Source organism: Hypomesus transpacificus, chromosome 26 (assembly GCF_021917145.1).
Source record: "Hypomesus transpacificus isolate Combined female chromosome 26, fHypTra1, whole genome shotgun sequence".
Classification (NCBI taxonomy): Eukaryota; Metazoa; Chordata; class Actinopteri; order Osmeriformes; family Osmeridae; genus Hypomesus; species Hypomesus transpacificus.
Window position 1 is genome coordinate 7,586,413 of NC_061085.1, and position 22,869 is coordinate 7,609,281.

Sequence of the window (22,869 nt, forward strand, 5' to 3'; positions counted from 1 at the left end):
GACCTAACTTGAATAGTCTTTCATCCCTGAGAAACCTCAATCATCCTGTGGTGCTCGATATCTAACACAGTCTGATGCAAGGGCTGAACAATGTAATTGATACCAGCCATTTTGTGACAGTTCGAGCATCTCTGCTCCTGGCTGTCTCTTCAGTGGTGATCTCAAGCTGTGCAGATAGCTGTGTTTGCGGATGGCAGATGTGTAATGATGAGCAAACACTGCTGTCGACTTCCCAGCACAGTTGGGTCGGATGCCAAGTGATGGGGCGCGTACTATGGAAGGAGCTGTTTGCACTGGCTGCACTGGCTCCTCTCTGATAAGAACTCATTATCCTGGCATCCTGTCTGTCCTTTCCTGCACAATATGTGCGTGAGCGCTGTCCATTGTGGGTTTGTGTCTAGGTCCCACTTACCGCACACCAAAGGCCCTTCAGAAGTACGGACTGTGCGTGATGTAACAGAAGGATGGCAGATGTTTAATTATTTTCCAAGTACAGAACAGTAGGAGAGATATCGTTATACATTCCTTTGACTTTATTATTTTAGACAGCATCACATAGAGTAACCTAACTTCTGTTCATCTAAACAACAACAAACGTATATCCTGTATCGACTTGGTTTTAGCATTTTGTTTAGTCAGGTGACTGACTAAACAAAATGAATGAATAACTTCCTTTGAATAATAACTAATGAATAACTTCCTTTTGCAGTATTCCCTCATTGCAACTTACAAAAAGTATGATCCACATTAATATACCAAGTCAAGTCAAGTCATATTAATATACCAATGATCAAGGCTTCATACTGTACACAATGCACCTGACACAACAAAGAACGGCCTTTTAATATTCTCCTAATCATGTACAAAGCAAAGAAGATGGGCAAAAGGTCTCATTAAATATGACACTGCATGGACCAAAATACATGTTTGTCAAGCAGAGCTTAGTTCAAAACAATGTGAATCACAAATACTGCACATTGTACACTACAACACATCACAGAAAGGCCTGAAGTCGCTAATTTGATAACTTATTTTTCCATGTAGTCATTTCGGATAGTCATCCACTAATAGCACAATCCATTACTGTGCACTGTAAACCAGTAAACAATGGACATTTCAGTGATCAGCGATCAACAATGTGTGTGACACAGGCACTTTGTTTAAGGTCTCTGGTGTCCCGCTGTTTAATAATCTACTACTAACAACATCCCAATAATATTACAACAGTCAGGCAATACGTCGTACACAAGTACAAGAAAAGCATTTATTTACGCTGAAAACTATAAATAATAAACACCATGAATTTCAAATTCACACACAGTAGTTTGTGATTTTTCCACTTCTAACTTATATGTTTAGTTATGGTCTGAGACCATGGTCCTCTTTGATGAGCTCTTCCATTGCTCTGAGGATGTTCTAAACCACAGACATGACTCCTTCACTCCTGGCCCATCACGGATCCAGACCAACAGTAAGCCGTCGATGCCAGAATTCCCAGAACTGGGCGCTCTGTACACAGGGAGCTAATGGTGATTCAGGTGGTTCCAGCTTGGGAGAGCCCCCAAACAAGTCTGTATGGTTGTACATGACCAACACTGATGAATAGATGCTTTAAAAGCCCCAGAAGAACACCTATTCACAACAGCTTCCTAACTGTCCCCCGAACGGACAACAGCGTGTCCATGCTCGGTTGGGTAAGGACTATACGTTTTCTGCATTGGCACTGCTGTCACAGGTCTTTGCGTTCGGCAGTCCGCAAGACCCTGAGGCAGGCCTGTCGTCGTGGAGCCGGGGAGCCGGGCCATCACCGTCCCCCTGGGTGGAGCCGGATTTGTGAGAGGAGCTCGGGGAGTTGGTGGGGCTGAGCTGAACGGCGGTGGTATCCTGCAGCGTGTGCTCGCTCGTCTCCATCTCGAAGGCAGCACCACCCGCCATCCGCATCAGCCCCCAGCTCTCTGCCCCCTTGGCCTTGCGGGAGGGATGGGCCGGGGGCCGTCGGCTGCACACGCAGCACGCTGTGAAGAAAGATAGCGCCACCAGCAGGAGCATGGGTCCGATGACGATGGGGGGGTTCCTGGTGGGCATAAAGGTTTCAAAGGCAAACGCCCCCACCAGGGTGATGTTGATCCCCGCCAGCAAGATGCACAGACCACAGGCACAGCAGAGGGCTGGAGAAGGCAGACTTTGAGGCCGAAGGGCTCGCTTCTTAGTGGTCTGTTTTGGTCCTGTGGTCCAGCAACTCTTGTCCGTGACCACCATCTTTCCAGGTCGGTAGGAACTGTTTAACAGGTGTCAGTGAACAGTGACAGGAATGGACAGTCTTCATGTGGAAGTAAAGGTTCTGAGAGAGACAGGGACAGAGGTTAGGCTACTGTCTGGGAGATGTTCGATCAAGCTGTGGTGTGGTTTTGACTACCACTTTAAATCGATGTGCTATTTCAAATTAAATCTTCATTTTGAGATAATGAGAAATATAACAAATAAAACTGATACTCCATCACAAACTTTTCACCCCATAAGAAAATTGCACACCCATAGTTTAAGCAGATATGCTAGTGTCGATGCGCAAAAGAATCTCAAACCATCGGTTAAACAAAAACAAATCAAGAATAATTTGAACGACAGAAATAAAAAGTTATGTAATTCAAAGGATTTTCTACACATTACAACTATTCATGATTTTTTCCGGTCGCGAACAAAAGATCTGTATGCTACGACGTCTATTTAGATACAACCCCTTTTTCAAACGTGATTTTACCTTAATCTTCGGAGTAAAAGACTCAAGCTCGCTTTACATTATCTTTACATTATCAAGCATCATAAACATATTTACAAGTTAGTTTACATACATTGCCGAGTTCCATTGCCTCATTTTTCTTGTTGCAACATTGTCCCGTTCTTTTCCTCTTCTTCGAGCTATGGACTTCACATGACACTGCGCACTCGGTACAGCAGGTGAAATACGACAGACAGATGACCAAAATGGCTACAATAAACCGTTAGGGGCGCTACTCGTGCTTTTGGACAGGTGTTTCGTGAGTGAAATTGATAAATGGGAAAAATGTAAACCTATTAAGGGGATGTTTTCGCCACCCATTGAACATGTGACAGTGATGGTAATTAAGGCACTAGAAGCAACAGGCAAATGTGACTTATGATTATTATTTCACAAATACGCCTATACATTATTTCCTATAATGTTGTAACACGTAGGCCATACAAACTTTCTGTTTGGGCTACATAAGGAAACGCATAGCAAATCATGAATAGTCTACGTAATTATATAGTCTATTGATATCAAGAGACTTTTTTAAATGTAATCTTGACCCAAAGCGAAAGCAACTCAAGAACCAATAGTGTGGGTCTACAATTGTTAACCTAAGGTGAGATGAACAGAGCGTATCGTGATGTGCTCTTAAGTTATTTCCTCATAGCCTTTCCAAGGACACGATGAAAAGTGTCTGTTCCTCGGTTTTCAGTCAACTGTTCGGGAGCAGTCCTGTGTAGGCTATACATTCAGTCTTAAAACTGTGTGGGTAGGCCTACATGAATCATTCCAGAAATCGGCTCAACTCACAACCCCCTCACTATTCACCCTTCACGTTAAGGAATTGGTGAATGACAAGACAAAAATAAACCCACCCATTCAGTTATTACTTCTTCTCAGACTTCTGTCCCTTGCACAGCACCACTTATATCAGACCTTGAAGTGAAGATACAGTTTAGAGCTACATTAGTCCTGTTCTTCTGGAACTTGTTACATCACATTTGTGAGCAAAGCAAAGATAACAAAACTTTCAGACGTTTTTATATATGTAGCTCTATATATTTTATTGGGTATGCAGTCCATTACATTTATATAGCAGACACTTAAATGTAAATACCAAAATTCGGCAGCAGTATAAATCACTTTATAAGGACATTATGCCTGTGCAAAGAATCCCCAGCATGCAAAGCTTTATCCAAATGGATATCTTCAGGTATTCTACATAATTGCTTGCCAGCAGTTACTGTTGCTCCACCCAGCTCATTTAAGTTGATGTAAAACAAACAGCCTCACTGATCTTCATAATGGGAGGGAGAAAGTTTTAACATAGCCACTGACTGGTTCCTAATGTGTGCACTCATTTCCACGGCAGTCCTTAGTTGATTCCTGCCCGTTTGCGAAGGCTCTTAGTTGCTATAGGGATGGAGTGTCCATGGCAACTGGGTGAAATCCGGGTACATGCCGTTTACATTACTAGGGATAATACGTGAACTTAATAGGATGAGGGAAATAATAGCTCAGACTTCAATCAGAGTCCCCATTAATATAGGACAAGCTCTCTGAGGAGTGAAAAAGTCAACCTGAGAAATCTTCTAATAAAAACATAGCAATTTCAAAGAATGCTTAAACTTCAGTCACTAGGTTTTTCAAAACATAATGACTGTAAAATGAATGTCACAGGCACGAAAACTGTTGTGTTTGGCACATACGACATTACAAAATAATCTATACAGAAAAATACTTCCTTGACCCAAAGGCCAAGGTACCGTCATTCGGATTCGGTTTCCAATCATTCCAATGTAAAAACGGACAAAAATAAATACAATTTAAAACCAGAAAATCTAAAACCATCTTTCACAATTTAAAAGCATACAAACTTATTCAAACAATATGTTGTTAATTGATATGTTAAGTCCATAAATGGAGATACAGGCTGTTACGAAAACCTTACAGTGGAAGGTCATTCAATGATTATATCATTTGGACAAATTGGCCAAAGATACAATCCATGCAAATTAGTAATTGAGGTAATGTTTTTCAATATCGTTCATCTACAAATCATCCCATACCAATCATAGTATAAGCAATATGTTTTTGTTTAAAGTACCTAAGTGCTCCAGGTAGCTGGTTTAAAAAATATATATAAAAGAAATACAAAATTATAATCTCCCCATAAAAAACACTCAATTGTGAATCTAGTTGTACTAGGGGCTATTAGCACCATAGCAAGATAATACAGTAAGATTCAAATGGAAAACACTAAGACAGCAAAGCTATGTACTATAAAATACTCGAATATATTTATATTAAAGTATAACTGACCTACTTTAACTTGTATCTAGAATAATTGACCTACTTAAAAAATGTATAGCTAGAATCAAAGGGTGACGTACCATATGATGGGAATCTGATGGCGTAGTCAGAAAAATAAAAAATAATAATTCATAAAACATTTTCCCTTTGTTTCCCTGCTTCCATGTGATATGATGATTACTGGCCTTGACAGCAGCTCTAACAAAAGGGCTACAACCGGTGAAAGTAGCTGCACTGACAAAGGCAACTATCAGCCATCTTAGACAGTGTCTGTCCATCCTAGGATGCCCTTGGCAACAGTCTCTGAGCACTCATCGGTCTTATGGAGAGTGTCTGTCCATCCTAGGATGCCCTTGGCAACCGTCTCTGAGCACTCGTCGGTCTTATGGAGAAATTCTGGAACACCCACAGAGATGAAGCAAGAGGAAGAAGGGGGGAAGAGAGATCGGGGAACTCAGCACTCAAAACTCGTAGCAGCAGAAGTGCTGCTCTCTCAAAACTCGTAGCAGCAGAAGTGCTGCTCCTGGAATCATCCCCCACAGAGCCAATCACGAGGTGAGGCTCTCTGTGGCGGGCAGGAAGTCCGAGGTGCGCATGGCGTTAGACTGTGCCCGCCTCCGTGCCAGTCTGGAGTTGGAGGGGGGGGACAGCCTCATGGAGCAGATGACGGCACCGGCGTCCTCCTGCTCCTCGTCATGCTGCGACAGCTGCCGGTTGAAGGCGATGGCGTCTGCGGCAAACTGAGTCAGGTCTTTGGTGCTGCTGTTCCTGGTGAGAGAGACAAATCAGAGTCAAAAAGAGTGTGTCACTGAGTCAGAGAAAGAGAGTCAAAGAGTCAGAGACAGAATGGGTCAGAAAGGCAGTTTTGTGTGTGAAGTCAGGAAGTACCTTTGCAGAACATGCGGGGTTGGGAGGCCTCTCTCTGGTGCATTCTGAGAAGAAACAGAGCAGAGGTTAAGCAAAAAATGTGAGTACAGAGGAGCAACGTTTCATAAGTAGCCATTAGCCTTCATAGTGACACTCACCCCCTGTACCCAAGGGTGCTTAAGGACTTGGGCAGCGCTGAGACGGAGCGTGGCGTCTCTGACCAGCAGCTTGGAGATAAGGTCTTTGGCTCCCTGAGAGATGTGGGCCCAGTCACGCTCGGGGAACTCATACTTCCCCTCTTGGATGCTCTCAAAAAGGTGGTTCTGCACAGAGTAACAGGAAGCGTCAATATTCATAGTGCACAGCCAGACTGGATACATGCATCGTAAGCTAGCACGGTTTAGAAACTTTGCATTTACAAAAGGAATTAAGAGTTACTATTCAAAGTTTAAAGGGATTTAAGGGGCAACGGAGGTACCATTCATACCTGTGTGAAATTAGCACAGTAGCAGGGGAGTCAATGGTAGGTGGGAGGGGGAGGGGGAGAGGGGGCTGTGGAGGAGGGCTGGGTGGGTGGTGTGAGAGTGGTACCTGGCAAGAGCGGCATTTCTCTCCCCGGTCCCAGCCACAGTCGCTTCCACAGTGGCCCGTGAATGGAGGACTGCCGCTCAGCAGTATGTAGAGGATGACCCCCAGGCTCCACAGGTCGCAGCGCTTGTCGTAGAAGGATGCCTCGTCCGTGAACACCTCCACAACCTCAGGGGCCATGTACTCGGCTGAGCCACACTGCAAAACCCCGGCCCGGATTCACAGAAAAGACACAAAAAACACAAAACCACCCATGTCACATTTGGTGCTCTGGAAACTACCACTTGTGTTTTTTTCACTGCCAGTACCATAGACAAAAAGACTGTGATTCAGATGAAAGGAAAAACATTTTCTTCTTCAATTATTTGATTCTGGGATGAGTTAAGACTAAGGTACAAGGTGTATATACCGGTGTGGTAAGCTCCGGAGTTGTAATGGGGGTATATGCACTACTGAGCTTTACTCCACTTCCTAAATCGAAGTCACAGATCTTGACAGGAGACACCTGCAAATGGAGATAACAGGAATTTAATCAATGATATTCTACAAATGTATACTAATAAAAATATCCAGTATGCAATATAACATATATATGTGTGTGTATATACATTCTATGTATAGCTCTTAATAGTTTATTACTCAACATCTAAGAACAAATAATTAAAAAAATGAATGAATATGAAATAGTTTCACCTGGTCAGTGTATTCACATAGGATATTCTCTGGTTTAAGGTCTCTATGAGCAATGCCTGTGGAAAAGCACATGAGCACAATGAAACCTACATTTACCATCACTCTTATTCTATGCAGGCACCAAGAGGCAGCTTCTTGGCTGGGATTAGGGGCCTACCCTTGGTATGGAGGAAGTTGAGAGCTTGGCCGATATCCCTCACCACTCTACTGGCCTCCAGCTCGTCAAAGTGCTTGCGGTTCTGGATATGGGTCAAAATTGAGCCTGAGGACATCGAAAACAAAGATTTTGAGAGTCAACCTGACAACACAAAACACTGAGAAGACATGACAGAAATTGCATGAAAATGTTGTGTCCGTACCTCCTCTCAACTTCTCAAACACCAAGTAAAAGCACGAATCATCCTCAAAGAACTGTATCAATTCCAAAATGTTCCTGCCAAATGCACAATGTGTAACACCTGTTATTTGCATTCTTCTAATGTGTACATCCCATTTTCTTCATTCTCATATTTGTCATAAGTCACTCAAAACAACCAGGAAGAGGAAATAGAGCACACCTGTTTCCTTGGCACTGGTAGAGCGTCTCCACCTCTCTGAACACTCGGCTGCGACTGTGTCCTGCGTTCTTTTCTATGATCTGAGCCGAGACAAAACAGATATGATGTAGCGATGCATGTCACTAACAAGGAATGTGCACATAGTAAATTCAATTCACACACATTCCCGACTTCACACACATTCCCGACTTGCCTTCACAGCAAATTCCTGTCCATTCTGGAGACTGATGCATCCCTGGACTTTGGCATATGCACCCTGGCCCAACATCTCATCCGTAAGCTTGTACAGATCTGGAGAAGATTAATATATTATTTTTTAAAGTCTGAAAATCTACTGCTCATGTTTATTTTAATGTTTTGTTATGTTTAACGAAAACAATGCTAATTGAACACCTCAAGTGTGTAAAAGAAATTCCCAATTCTAACTAGGGTTGGTATCGTTTGGATTTTTACGATTCTGATGCCGAATCGGTACTTTTAAAACGATTCCGATTCCTCAACCGATTCTTGAAAAACGACATCAAAGAAAGGCTCTTTTATAGAGTTTTTTTTTTATTATTGAAAATTATTTAAATGTCACAATATATTAACTATTAAAAGTACTTAAATATATAAACCTATAGTATATGTTTAGTAAACTTAAGTCACCTAACACAAAATTGCTAGCAGTCGGACTTGGACTGGTCCCGCTGTCACAGGGACCAGGGACTGATGTCCGCAAGCTGTCGAACACGGTGCATCTCTCTCCTATACGAAGTATCGCATGTTTCAATAAATTAGATGTGCTTCCCCCTTTGCACGTAATCATTTGGAAACATCTGTTGCATTTTGCGATGTCGGAATCCTTGGCTGTGAAATACAGCCACACTTCGACCGTTTCGCTTTAGGCATTTTATTTGTATGCACTAAAAGCTAGCTAGCCAACGATAGACTACCAGAGCATTTAAGTGTAATATTTTTACTAGCGATCACGTGCAGTCAGGGCCGTTCCAAGGCATAAACGAACTAAGAGGCTGCTAAGGGCCCCCGTGGCCACTGGCCACCAGAGGGCCCCCAAGAGCACATTAAATTACAGTTTAATGTACCGTGTTTCTTCAATTAAACGCTGCCCTCGAAACGCCGCACAAAAAATGAACATTGTGTAATAAACGCCGACCCAGAAATACGGTAGGAGCAGCATGTCCTGAAATACCTAGTAGCAGCATGTCATTTTAATAAACATTCTGTTGTGTTGCAATCATTGCTAGCTATGCGTTTCCAATATCTAAACAGTTACCTACTTAGCAAATTAATCTAGCTAGAAGGGAATAGACATTAAAAGGTAAGTGTGACGGTATGTAACGGACGTGGCCACGCTCCGTCACTACAAGGCGTAGTTCGCCACTCGCTGGGCTCGAACGCACGACCTCTGACTTGCCAAGCGCGACCACTACCAGCTACGCCAAAGAAAAGCTAGCTATTCTTTGACGCGGATAGCCCATTACATACCTGAGGAGTGAGTTTCACACCCATTACAGAAGCTTACGAAAAAAATTGCTAGAAAACGAATAGCATTCTAGCCTATTGCTAACGCCTGTCTAGATTATCTATTGAAAGAACTGGAGAGAAGCAAGTGCTCTTACATTAGCAAGCTGAACTAGTTTACATGGCCACAGTAGGTAGTCTATGTGTTTTCGCTATCTAGCTGTTCTTGCATTCCTAGCAAATCAGCGTTAACAAAAAACAGATGAGATAGAGCTACCTAGTCTAACTAACATTGACATTTGATTGTTGCTTAATCGGTGATTTAGAAGACCGTACTGTTCAAACTATCTTCATGAACATTTAATGTTGCAAACTAACACGTTAGCATGCTAGCACAGACAGCATAGAATACCATATTTCTTAGATTAAACGTTGCCCTCAAATAAACGCCGCCCTCGAATAAACGACGCACCAAAAATGCACAACGTGTAATAAATCAAAGTTTAATCGAATAAATACAGTAATTAAGAAAAAATAATAATTGGCGACGCCGAAGGGCCCCCAAATCAATTCTGCTTAAGACCCCACAAAGCTTTGGGCCGGCCCTGCGTTCAGTGAATGGTTAATATGCTTTACGTCCGTTTTGGTGAGCCCAGAGAGAAAATATGGCATTTTAAAAGTAGCCTACATTTACGGTAGCTAGTGTGGAAGAAATTGGGATTTTTTTGTGTGCTTACATTATTTACTAATCAATAGAACTAGTCATTGGATACTAGTTAGTATGTTCTCATGTAAGCTTGCAATTAATAAGAGTAGATTGTGTCTACGTGTCAGGGTTAATAGATGTTCTGGGTCCGGAGAAAGTACTGGCTAAACGTTCCTTGTCATGACTACAAGGAGAGTTCCAACTATGAACTCTAGTCTGAGAGTTTTCATGTGTTGGGAGCAGTGAATCTCTTTCTCTGAGACTGTTGTAACGTCATCACTGCCTGACTGTCACAGTCTGTTTACATTCTTGTGCCCTAAAAAAAAGGTCTTCCGGCTTTCAGAGCGGAGAGAGACATGATTGAGAACTAAGCCTAGTGTTGTGTGATTATTTACTGTCAGAGGTCTGGTTTTAACTCCCAATCTGCAGATTGATAATACTTAGTCATTCCGTTTATGAAAAGACGAACAAATCACTTTCTTCAGCTAACAGTAGACTACTAAAGTGTGATATTTTTACATCAGTTTCGGAAGAACAAAGGGAAAATATTTCAGTCGACACATTAAGTGAAACCAAAATGAGGAACCAAAATGTGCATGCTAATCCGGTTGCGTAGGAACCGGTTCCATAGTGGCACCGGGTTTCGGTACCCAACCCTAATTCTAACTGCATTGTACTCCCTTAACAGATGCTTATATCCGAAGCAACAAGCAAACAAAAAGTGTTTACTGCGGATAATATTTGTGTGTCCTCACCTGCAAAGTTTCCTGTAAAGCTGTCAGTTGCTCTTGTCCTCCTTTTCTTCTTCTTCCGCTTGGCTGCATCAGGGATGCTCAGAGGCAGACTGACCTCCATCTCTGTTTAAAACACACGCACACACACCGTGCCTTGTTTAGCCTGTGAGCCGCTATCATTCTCCGACCAGCACGTTCGATGCAACCGAAGCCCAGAGTTAATTTTAGTTGGGTATGTCTGCAGGCTTGGGCTGACTCATGTTGCAATACCTGTAGAGTTTTGAGAGAGGCGCTGAGGCCTGTTCTCGGTTTCTGCCCTGCTCTGCTGAATTCCTCCACAACTTTCCCCTGCTGGGCCTGCCGCCTGTCACACAGATGGAGAGAAATAGAAGAGAGAGTAGGGAGAGGGAGAGGGAAAGAAAGTGCGAGTGAAACCAAGGATTGTGGGGTGGAAAGAGAGAGAAAGTACAATGTTGTCCCTTTTTGTTCATAATTAAACATAGTTTAGCCTAGACTAACGGCACTGTCTGAAATTAGCTCACACTCCAGTTAACAGATACAGCGTTGTTCAGATATAAAGGTGTTCCAGAAAGGGCATTTCAGAAACTACCACCACACACACGTTATGTGGTGTAAAATTTGGTTCTCTTCTCTTTTGGCACTTTTCCAAAACTGGGGCCTGATACGCAATCGCATACGGGAAACTCAACAAGAAACTTATCTGACCCTGGATTTCCCGCAACACCTGAAAGCTCTGAAGTAATGCAACACATGAATCTTTTCAGACAGGGAAAACTAAATCCCAACAAGGCTCAGAATTGACTAAATAAGGACAAAAGTATATTGTAATGTTACATTATTTTACTGAAAAACACATTTGTTTGTCTTTTTAGAGTGGCCCAGTTACTTTAAGTTAGTACTGAGTTACCTTGAGAGAGTGCTGGAAGGCTTGCAGCTCAGCCATGGTACTGGTTCTCACCATATCTGCCAACTATAAAAATAATTACGTGGTTAGTAATTAAGACAATGACCATACATATTGAAAAATGTGACAATATGATAAAGCGCCATGATGAGTAGTTAGCTGTATTTTACTACATTTACATTTAGTCATTTTTACTACTTTCGATCGATTAGTTTACCAAAGGGGAGAATAAATCTTTGACTAGGTTTTTCTGACGCAAGTAAGCTAGGCAGTCCAGTAATGGAAATGTTCATAACTGGGTTTCTCTCCGTGATTGTTTTCATATCTTAAGGGATCCACAAACTCATAACCACAAAGTGTCTCTAGTTACAGTTTGATCACAAGCTGGACTGATTAACACCCAAGTATGACAGGCCAGATAGCAAGCTTTATTCCATTCTACTATGACATAAGGTCCATCTGCTGAAACGATCTTGCTATACAGCTACATTTTAGTAGATGCATGTCAGGTGCTGCTGGTCTGTGATCATCAGTTAGCTAACGTTAGCCTAGCCTATATATCTTCCACCCTACACAGTAACTAGCTCTAGCTAGCTAAGAAGCTAAAGTTGAATCTAGGCTCAATAGATTCAAATGTAACGTTAAAACATCTTACAAGCAAGATAACATCTCAACACCAGCTAATACCAATGACAAAATATTTTTCTAATCTGAAATCTGTTTTCAAACCGGCCGAAATCCTCTCTTAGAGCATCCACCATCTGATGTTAGGACGGTAGATAGCAGTACAACCGACAATGTTGGTAGTGACTGGTGTGACGCGGATTTCGTGGGAAAATAAAGGTCCTTTTTCCAGCCCCCCGTGGCACATCCTCTAACTATGGTTGGATGAGAAAAAAAGCGTCATCTGGTTCCTCTTGTCGGCTCCTCCCTGCTTCATGTGACTGGCATTTCTTTCGAATGACGATGAGAGCATTTTTTGTCCTTTCATTCCCAGGAAAGTTTTATTTAGGTCACTGTCTAAAAGAACTAATGACATACGAAACACTTTCTGGTTATTATGAAGCTCATACGACAAAAACACTTTTCATCCCATGCGAAAATAAGTCATTGGAATTATCAATCGCAAAACTATAAGTTTGACAAACTAAATAAAAGTATAATACAATCTGGAAATAATTAAAGCAAAAAAACAAAAGCAAAAGTTAGTCACGTTTTTAAATAGCACCAAAATAAAGATTTGGACAGTACTTCAGCTTATACTACTCACTTAAACATTTACAGTTTGTGAACGATGCAGTACTGCACAAAAGGGCATCCACTTCACACCAAAAAACACTCAAGTAAAAAAATTGTTCTTGGTTTGAGTGTTGTTATTGAAGCTATTGCTCTGTTGAAGGGCTCAGGAATGCTAAAACGATGAAAACGCCATTGTCCAATATGTTTAGTTGCAGATCTTCTCTGTCATTGCTCTCTGATGGGACAAAAGACACAACAAATATAAACATCAGCATGACATCAGCAAAAAACAGACATACTATAATTGGCCCAACAGCTACTAAATGTTTCAGTAAGCAGGTGTTTCGTTTGTCCTGTTAGTGCATGCATTAAAAAGCTGGATGTCCAGCTTTGCCAGGGGTGCAGATGGAATTTTTGAACTGGGGGGGACCAAGCTGTCAGCAAATATATATATATATATATATATATATATATATATATATATATATATATATATGTAATTACATACATTAGCATGTCAATCACGCACCAAAACATCATGCCCTCTGCAAATGTTTTATCTGAACATTTGCTGATCTCAACAGTATGTAAATTATTACAAATATAACAATGTGTATGTAAACGGTATAAAGTATAAACACTTAAACAATAGATTTACATAAATAAAAATAAGTATAGCCTACATAGCATGGAATGTGAAATCGAATTTACACTTTAAATTAAATATTTGCAATTCCCTCTGCAAGTATGACTTTTCTTTGTAAAAAAAATTCCTATGATAAACAAAATTGATCTTAATTTTTTAAGAATTCTCTCTAAAGCCAAACAAATTTATCCTCTAGAAGCAGACTCAATAGGTCCCCAAAACATCTCTCCTCCTTTCATTTCCCTGGAGATATTGCTGAGCTGTCTGTCCAGTTTGTCAAGTTTGTCTTGGTGAATATGGAACACAGCAATGGCATTGAGCTTTTTTTGTTTTATGGTTGGTCCCAACCAATAGGTTAATGAAAGGGAGCGACCCAAACATTTCAATTTGAAGCAGCCAAACGAACAGTGCTACTAACGTCATCTCAATGACAACCACGAAGACGCCAAGCCTAAAAGCACAAACGCAGGCTCCAAAAATACTTTAAATAAGCATAATACACTTTTTTTTCTTTCAAAGGTGTTGTAGTACTTTTGTGTGGCAAACGTTACACACGTTAATACACGCTATCATTGCTAACATCGCCTTATCAGCTGTGTAGTTATAAACTGATGCTTGTCGCCTTACGTAGAGAGAATGGTGGGGACGGATCGGCGTGACTAGGAATCTTGGGGGGACATGTCCCCCCCATCCCCAGTGCCATCTGCGCGCATGAGCTTTGCTTATAGGCTTTTGGAGACTGTTGTCAATATGTGGCAACATGAGAAACACTCAAGTATGTATATAATTTTGACTGTTTCATATAAAATACGCAGGGAAATTAAGTCTTGAATAAGCAAACCATAGTAGGCTACATTTATTAGGGACATTGCAGGAATCCTGAGCATACCCAATATTAAATAGACTATTTTGGTCACCCAAAAAGAAGAGTGTTCTGCCCAAGTGGACGCGGTTATAATCTAGTATAACATTATATGTTATAATATAGTGGACGTTTTATAGTATGTAAAAGTAATACAATAATCTTGTTTCTTCTTCCTCTCCTTCCAAAAAATGCTCCCTTCTTTTTATACTGCCTAAACATGGACCTTTCATCCTCCTTTTTTCCACCTCAGCCCTGGTTTTACATTTTGACCTCCCACCCCAACACACACACACTATCTGTTTTCTTATTATCTCCACACCCATGCCACATTGCCTGTCATCCTCTCAATTTTCGTCTTTGTCAACCCTTTAACCGTACCGTCTCTTACCAGTGGCTCTAGCTCTGAGTGCTCAATGAGGCTAAACTCAGAGATGAAGTAATAATAGTGTTTGTAGCAGGTGTTGATGTGGGCTTCGGCCCCCATGCTGCAGATGCTGTCGAAATGGTGGATGTAGACGTGTACAAAGACCCGGAAGAGACGGCTCAGGATCTTCTTGCACACCTGCTGAAAGTTCTTGGGGAAAGGAACACCTACAACAGAATAGGAGGGAACCATCAGAGATTGGTAAACGAAGAAGGGACCTGGGTGGCAAAACATATTGTTCTCATGGCATTGAATGAAATGTCCTTGGGTGTTTATCACGATTCTTTGACGAGGGACAGGGGTGATTCAAAAAGTGCTAATGAAAAGTGCTAATGAATAAGGCTAAAATGGCCATGATTGATCAATGTATTTTAGGGAGGAGAGTTTAATATATTTTCATGGAGCCCAAAGTCCCTGGCATCAGATTATATAATATAAACAAGGCCCCTCTTTCAATCTCATCTAAATGCCACTCGCATTGTTTCATTAACCTTTATTTGAACCAATGGACTATCAATTAAAAATACATTGTTGGCAAGCATGAACCAGGATTGGCAGCTTTGTGTTCACATGATGTAGTGTCTACAAGCTGCAGACTCTGGCATCCACTTCACGAGCATGATTGCAATACTTGACTGTCTATGCTTTTCAGTCCGACAAAGTGAAGAGTTTCATCTACTGTAAACAAGGTCATGTTTTCACACAACAGACAATATTTCTATTCTAAAATCTGCTGTTCATGAATAGTCAATGAATATTAGCCAACAATCATTTGTAACACATCAATTCCACCAAAAGGTTCAGTAAGGGATGTTCAGTCACACACCTACTCTGGTGGGGAAGATGTTCTCATTGTTGATTAGTGTCTCAATCCAGTCCATAAGCAGGTTCATGTACTTCAGAGCTGGAAGCTTGGTGGGCTTCTTATATTCACCCCCATCCTGCCACCGATACTCGTAACGAAGACCCCCGGACATGATAGGGCAGGTGCGCTCTGTGCAGAACTCGCTGACCGTACCGTAGATCAGGTTGATACGGTTGAAGAAGTCTACTACGTGAACAGCAATCCAATCGTTGATACTCTCCCCCTCCGGTAGCTGAACCACCTTCCTTAAGTCCAGACCCGACTTAAGAGACGCCTGGGCTTTCTTGTACAGCTCAAAGCGCTGGGTTCCGGGTTCAAACCTCTTCCGAGGCCTAAACGTTTTATCTTTACTAAACACTTGTCCGAGACACAAAGCCATAGTGTCTTAATCGTGGACTTGAAGTGGAGGAATCTTTATAGTGTATGGTTTAAGGGTGTCTGTGTTATCTGTGAGCATTTGTGTGGTTCCTGCAATTAAATTAGTCTGGTCTCATTGCCTAATTTGATAAAATTCCACAAACTTTTTAAGTTGAACTCTTTAGTGACAATGGATCCCAGAAAGGAACGACTCTGAAACAAAACAAAAGTTAAGAACAGGTCAGATGCTTTGTTTATTCATATCCAGTATGTGCGCAATTGATCAACATGTCAGATTGAGGCAATACCACTGGATCTGGAAACCATAACTGAAAAGTAAGATCACTGCGATTTTCATTTACAAAGGCAAATAATAAATACAATCTGCTGAGAAAAACGGACCAACCAAAAGTGGACAAAACAACTATGGATGTGAAACGAGATTTCAGAATCAGAATGGGTTTTAATCGCCATGTAAGTTTGTACAGACAGGAATTTGCTTTGGCAGGAAGGTGCATACAATAAACATATAGGAATCTTACAAATTTAAATATGAGGTCTCACTATACTAAGGGTACATAAACTAGCAATACTAAGTGGATTTAGAATTTAAAGCAAATATACAATAAAATATAAAGTTGCTGTAATTTACAATATAAAAATTCATACTGCATATCTAGCTCTGTGTGTTTTGTTAGACACCATGACCATCTGGTCCTGAAAATAGACATAATGTGATGAATTTGTGAAATCAGAATAGCAGAAACATTTAAAGGGAATTGAGTGACTGGGAGACTCAGAAGTCCAGAAGCAGCATTTAAATGCCTCCTAGATCACACAGTGAGCTACTCTAAGATCAGCACTATTTCCAACAACCATGGTCAGGTTGGTGTAAATTATCTGAGCAGGGCCTAATGTATGAAGGTAAATTAGGTTCAAAAAGATTTGCAAGGGTGAAAGTGGATGGAAACGCGGACTATAGGCATTGTATCTTTGAAGATTTTTAAAAGCAAGGAAAAGATTTGTATGCTTGCGCCTTTTTTCTGTGAGCTTAGCTTACCATCTCATTAATTATTTTGCGCAATCACACTTTTGGGCTTTTTTCATCGCCATTGGTTGCAACTTTCTTTTAGTGTTGCCAAAAAAATCTCACCAAAAGTTACTATTGGCCCTTTGAAATGTCGCTACAAGTCGCTAGATTACGTGATGACGTCTGCGTCCCTGGCTGAAGGCGCTGAATTTAAAAAACCCAAGTTTCCTTTTGTCTGCTCGTATCACTTGCAACATAAAGTGTGTAGTAAGAGATAAAGTAGCTATATTTTAGTATGTTTTAGTGTTCTCAATTTATAATATTAGTAGATACAAGATATAACCAAATGTATGGGCATGGCTGTGAGCAAAAAAACTGCTGCAGTGCATCTAAATGTAATGTAAAGCTTTTGAAACAACGAAGCAAACAAATTATTTAATAGATGCGTCCTTCTAATTGCCATTAGATAGGAGGGGAAGATTACTAGTGCACACCCAATATCATGTAAGTTTTAACACATTGCATAAATCTTGTACCAAAGACCCTCGATGAAAAAGTTATTGCTATTTATTATTACAGCACAATTTGTGTAATTTGTCACTCATACATTTGCAGTTTATGGATAATAGCAGATAGCCTGTCTCTGCCCTCCTACGTACTTCTGCTCAATTTGGATTTCGCTTCTGTACTAGGTCTGGGAGTTTGGCTTTGAAGTCGGTTTTCAGAAGAAAAAAAATTTGTAGGTCCAATCAGCGAACAGAGGGAGTGGCTGAGAACGATGACGCTAAGGTCGTGCACTAGTTTGAGTTGTAGTTCAGGATTCTGGTAAATGCGCATGCCTTTGTTTATCGCTTTAGTTCAATCACGGTACTGCACTTTGTTGTATTATAAAAAGGACACCTGCAAAATATTAACTTTGCAGAGTGCCCACTTCTCAAAATATTCGTAAGAAAATCGTTGATCAGAGTAGCAATCAGAGTGAATGGGCTAGGACGCGAAGAGAGCAAGCCAAACTGGCAACAAATTATTTTTTCATTATTTGATGTCAAAATGCTTATCCAAACAATGTCAATTGTGGCAATGCACTCCGTTAGATTATAAAGAGGACATATGCTGAATATGAACTTTGCAGAGTGCCCGGTTCTTAAGAGGATCATGGGAAACTAAACCCATTCTAATTTGTACATACACCCACACACACAGATTCCTATCATTATTAGAGAGATACAATAATGACTGTGGCCGAGCATAAGAGTAACCATAACATCAGCCCTCATGGACAAAGCTGCAGGCTTTTATTGTTCATGCAAATATGACTCAGGGAACACAGTGGATAAATGACATTAGCAATTAGCCACCTTCTAGATAAAGAGAAGATCATTGCAGCGTCCTGAATTTAATTAGGAATTTAAACCCTGTGAATGGGTTTGACATTCTCTCTAGAGTAATAAATGTTCCACACAAACATACCAGTGCATTTCTGGCTTCTGAAAAACAAAAACAAACGCACACTAATGTGAAAATTGTTAAGGGTATAGGCCTAATTATTATAACTGAATTTTTTTTGTATGGTTTCAGATATTACTAGACAGTGGGAAAGGTTGAACAACTTAAAGGGATAAATGGGGGAGAGAGCTGGGTCTCTAAAGCTCTGTAAGAGTTACAACTACAAATTCTCAGTCACACATAGGCCGACCACACAAATAGTAGCTAGAGAATGAGGCACTGCAATTTCTGGATCGGAAACTGCGGCTGCTATCACTTCCAAGTTACTCTCAGTGGTTGTGGTGATGTGAGACTGCTGTATATCCGCATTTGTGTCACATGTCCCATTTTAACCAGCTACTCTCAACTCTTCCTGGACTTGTTTCTCTGAAGCATGTGTGGTTAAACCCTTCAGATTTCTGTTCCCATGTGAAGAGACGTAGACATACACAAGCTGTTTTATCCTAGTTTTCACCCCTGGAGGGTTGTGTATGTGTGTGTTTGCGAGTGGTGGGATGTATGTGTGTGTGTGTGTGTGTGTGTGTGTCGTTGGGTGTGGGTGAGTGACTTAAAAAAAATCTTAATGTAAAGCAAGATCTTAGGAAAACTAAGCAGTCAAATCTGCTGTTGCTGTGTTACAAAATCCGGAGGTAATTTGCAGAACTCACACACAGCTAGTATGTGGCAAAATTACTTTTCCTTTCATGACTAGACTCATGTACCCTACTTCCAAGTCCCCACAATGTCAATCTGAAGCATGTCTGATCACGCACTGGCATGGCCAACTGGAAAGCATACCTTTGTATTTTTTTTACATAGCATGCATACTTTCATACTATGGAATTTCCTCACTGGGGAGTTACAATAGCTCTTTAAGCATCCCACACAAAAGAGGAGGGGAAAACATTCACTTATACAAAGAAAACAGCACCAGAAATGTGCAACAAAGTAAGAAAATAGTTTTCTTCACCATTACCTGGCTAGGATCCCAGAGTGGAGGGCTTGGAATTTTGTGGAAAGTCCTGGGAACGCCAAAGAGAATCTCTCTTTTGCTGCCCTTGACTTTAAAATCCCTGAAGATTACAATAAAAGCTGATCTGTTCACAGTTCCTCTGTAAGCTCCCTCCCAGTCAGACAGACGTAAAGGCTCCAACTTCACCAACCAACACTGCATAGGCTCAAAAAGTAAAGGAAAAAAGTTGTTTGGCTTCTCTTCCTGTAAATGATGTCACATCCTGACTTTGTCTGGTAGGCCCCTCTAGTCTATGTGTGTCTATCTGTAACTGTCTATGTGCGTGTGGGTGGGTGGGTGTGTACTTGAAGGACCTATAATTCTACAGAGGAGGTTCCTCTAGGGGCGGGAACATTTCACCCCAGATCCTTACTACCACACCTTTTTCTCTCATTTTCTCCATAAGAAAGGGTGTCGACTGTCTCATCTTAACAAGGCATTGTAGACATTGGGATGGTGTTAAGCAAAACAATCCCTTAGATTATCCATGAAAAGCCATTGCAGGAACAGATACTGGTTACTGTAAAAAACCCTGGGTTTTTGTCAATGATTTCCTCTTGGTTTGTTACTTATCTTAAGAGTTCAGCCTGACTATTGTGAGGCTAATTATAGCATTTCCACAACAAACATGGCAAATTGAACCACTTTGAACCAACAAAAATTGAGTTCAAAATAGCAAAAAAAAAAAATTGAATTCCAGAAAAAAAAACAACAGCATGAAACTAATCAAATTATTCATGGTATAAAACATTAGATGGAATCTATTGCAGTGATGAGGGACGTCCTTGTTCGTTCTCCAACATCCATGTGGATAACATTTATGTCAATATATTGTCTATTCTTCTCTATGGCTACTGAACCTGGACTGTTAGCTGACATCCAGTTGACATTATAGCAGTAAATCCCATCTGTACCTTTTAGATAAAGCAGTGCTGACCCTGGCTGGAGGATGATAAACAGGGAGTCTGGTGGGGCAAAAGCAGGCTACAGATTCGCAGGAATGTGTACGCCGGTATGGGACCGCCTTTATTATAGTTAAATAAATAAAGACAAGGTTTTAAGCACCACTCAAAATACATGAGTTCCTATGGAATATGTACATACATGTAATGCTAATTAAACAACCAAAATAGATTAAACAAACAAACAAAACATTGGAAAAAGTGTGTGGTTAACAGCCATGAGAACTTCTCATGAACATTAGTGTTCTAAAACAGCAAGAATAGCATGGCACCATGTGTAATAATAATAATCATTGCACTATTCCCTTCCCTGGGGGATCTTCATTGTGCAAACTGACATAGAATGGTTCAGGGCTGGTTTGAATCTACCAATGTTATGCCATCTGCTGGACAGACATTCTTACTGCACCAAACTTTGTTTTCTTTATTTCTTCAACGTTAAAAGGGTAACTACACCCCAATCTCAGCTATGGCCGGCCCCTTCATGTAAAAACCAATAGTGTATAGTAACATGCTTCATGAATGTTCATTTAGGGGCTTCCTTAAACACTCAGTGATACATGAACACGGCCAATCAGAATCAGAATCAGAAGGGATTTCATTTACCATGAATATTTGCACAAACAAGGAATTTACTTTGGCAGGGAGGTGCATACATTAAACATATAGGAATATTGAAACTTAAATATGTGGACTAACTATACAAAAGGAGCAAAGTCTAGCTAATACTAAGGAGTGTCTAGCTAATACAAAAGGGGAATAAAAAATAAAATATAAGTAGCCATAATTTACAATCTAACCAAAAAAATACAAATAGTGCAAAGAGAACGATACAATAGTGCAAACTGCAATGTACAGGGTGTCATTGTGCAGATTGTGATTTAAGTCAGTGCGAGTCCTTGGCCTTGTTAAAGAGGCCAACAGCGGATGGGAAGAAACAGTTCTGGCGTGAGGTTTTGCTCTTGATGGACCGCAGCCTTCTGCCGGAGGGGAGTAGCTGAAACAGGAAGTGTCCAGGTTTGGAGGGGTCGGCCACAATCTTCCTCGCTCGCCTCAGGGACCTCAAGGTGTGCAGATCCTCGAGGGAAGGCAGATTGCAGCCGATCACCTTCTCAGCAGAGCGGATGATACGCTGCAGTCTGCTCTTGTCCTTGGCAGTGGCAGCAGCGTACCAGATGGTGATAGAAGAAGTGAGGATGGACTCAATGATGGCTGTGTAGAAGTGCACCATCATTGTCTTTGGCAGGTTGAATTTCTTCAGCTGCCGTAGGAAGTACATCCTCTGTTGTGCTTTTTTGGTGAGGGAGCTGATGTTCAGTTCCCACTTGAGGTCCTGGGAGAGGATGGTGCCCAGGAAGCACATGTTTCCACAGTGCTGACTGGGGAATCACTCAGGGTGATGGGGGTGAGTGGGGCTGTGTTCTTCCTGAAGTCCACAACCATCTCCACTGTTTTAAGAGCATTGGGCTCTAAGTTGTTCTGGCTACCCAGGTCACCAGGTTGTCCGCTTCCCACCTGTAGTCAGACTCGTCCCCGTCAGAGATGAGTCGCTCTGGATAAGAGGTCTGCTAAATGACTAAATGTAGATGAGCCCAATGAGGGTGGTGTCATCCGCAAACTTCAAGAGTTTGACAGACGGATGACTCGAGGTGCAGCTGTTGGTGTACAGGGAGAAGAGCAGAGGAGAAAGGACGCAGCACTGAGGAGATCCGGTGCTGATGGACCAGGAGTCAGAGACTTGTGTTCCTAGCTTAAAGAGTCTTTCCCACTAAAAAGTAATTCCAATCTTATTGTCTAATTTTGGTGAACGGAGTTTTATCCATACAATGTTATTTTGAAATAAATGTAACTTCATTTGTCAGTTGCATGTTTATGAAGCTGTAAAAAGAAAGAAAGAAAATGCTACTTTTAGCATTACAAATCGTGGTCAGCATTGAGATTACGTAAATTTTTATTAGTGTACCATTGCTAACGAAATGTGTCGCTTTCAGGTGCTGAAAAGTCATTTTTCGAGAGGGATAGATTTAGATTTGCCTGGATCTATATATATAGGCCTATATATTTTATTTTATTGCAGCGTCGTTAAAAAAGGATTAAGGTGTCTCCAACCTAGGTAAACATTTTAGAACATTTCTAGAGTGACATTCGAGAAGTTCCAGAAGTGCTATGACTTGTGCCACCAGCCAATATCACCGAATAGTTTGGATACACTGGCATAATTGTTTTACCATATAAAATATTTTTTATGTTCACTACAATTCATTATGCAAAGAATTTCCTTCTTAAACACAATAGTCTAATTGCCTGCGTAATGTTAGGCTCTTCCCCGAAAGACAACTTTTCCTAACTGCCCTCCATCATCCAGGTTCA

The 22,869-nt window shown here is 41.1% G+C and overlaps 3 protein-coding genes across 3 annotated transcripts; all 3 read right to left on the bottom strand.

The window, feature by feature from the left end:
* Window positions 1–541: 541 nt before the first annotated feature.
* Window positions 542–2,936, bottom strand: LOC124487461 (transmembrane protein 275-like). Its single transcript, XM_047049815.1, has 2 exons — window positions 2,850–2,936; window positions 542–2,341 (listed from the first exon to the last, which is right to left on the bottom strand). The coding sequence occupies exon 2, from the start codon at window positions 2,257–2,259 to the stop codon at window positions 1,702–1,704; it is 558 nt and encodes a 185-aa protein (XP_046905771.1). The 5' UTR covers window positions 2,260–2,341; window positions 2,850–2,936; the 3' UTR covers window positions 542–1,701.
* An 868-nt stretch (window positions 2,937–3,804) lies between these two features.
* mknk1 (MAPK interacting serine/threonine kinase 1) lies at window positions 3,805–12,464 on the bottom strand. The gene is made up of 14 exons (XM_047049589.1): window positions 12,325–12,464; window positions 11,618–11,680; window positions 10,960–11,053; window positions 10,711–10,812; window positions 7,979–8,076; window positions 7,786–7,865; window positions 7,588–7,661; window positions 7,386–7,490; window positions 7,229–7,284; window positions 6,945–7,040; window positions 6,539–6,733; window positions 6,106–6,270; window positions 5,969–6,012; window positions 3,805–5,848 (listed from the first exon to the last, which is right to left on the bottom strand). The coding sequence occupies exons 1-14, from the start codon at window positions 12,373–12,375 to the stop codon at window positions 5,629–5,631; spliced, it is 1,443 nt and encodes a 480-aa protein (XP_046905545.1). The 5' UTR covers window positions 12,376–12,464; the 3' UTR covers window positions 3,805–5,628.
* Window positions 12,465–12,578: 114 nt separating this feature from the next.
* Window positions 12,579–19,824, bottom strand: mob3c (MOB kinase activator 3C). Its single transcript, XM_047049590.1, has 4 exons — window positions 19,502–19,824; window positions 15,615–16,223; window positions 14,753–14,955; window positions 12,579–13,088 (listed from the first exon to the last, which is right to left on the bottom strand). The coding sequence occupies exons 2-4, from the start codon at window positions 16,030–16,032 to the stop codon at window positions 13,059–13,061; spliced, it is 651 nt and encodes a 216-aa protein (XP_046905546.1). The 5' UTR covers window positions 16,033–16,223; window positions 19,502–19,824; the 3' UTR covers window positions 12,579–13,058.
* Window positions 19,825–22,869: the final 3,045 nt, after the last annotated feature.

Coding starts and splice junctions, on each gene's coding strand:
- LOC124487461 (XM_047049815.1), bottom strand. CDS start 2,259: ATGGTGGTCACGGACAAGAGTTGCTGGACCACAGGACCAAAACAGACC.
- mknk1 (XM_047049589.1), bottom strand. CDS start 12,375: ATGGTGGATGCTCTAAGAGAGGATTTCGGCCGGTTTGAAAACAGATTT. Junction 11,681..12,324: donor GGTTTGAAAACAGATTTCAG/ATTAGAAAAATA, acceptor TTATTTTTATAG/TTGGCAGATATGGTGAGAAC. Junction 7,041..7,228: donor TATGTGAATACACTGACCAG/GTGAAACTATTT, acceptor CTCCATTTGCAG/GTGTCTCCTGTCAAGATCTG.
- mob3c (XM_047049590.1), bottom strand. CDS start 16,032: ATGGCTTTGTGTCTCGGACAAGTGTTTAGTAAAGATAAAACGTTTAGG. Junction 14,956..15,614: donor CATCTTCCCCACCAGAGTAG/GTGTGTGACTGA, acceptor ATTCTGTTGTAG/GTGTTCCTTTCCCCAAGAAC. Junction 13,089..14,752: donor ACTCAGAGCTAGAGCCACTG/GTAAGAGACGGT, acceptor TTGTCCCATCAG/AGAGCAATGACAGAGAAGAT.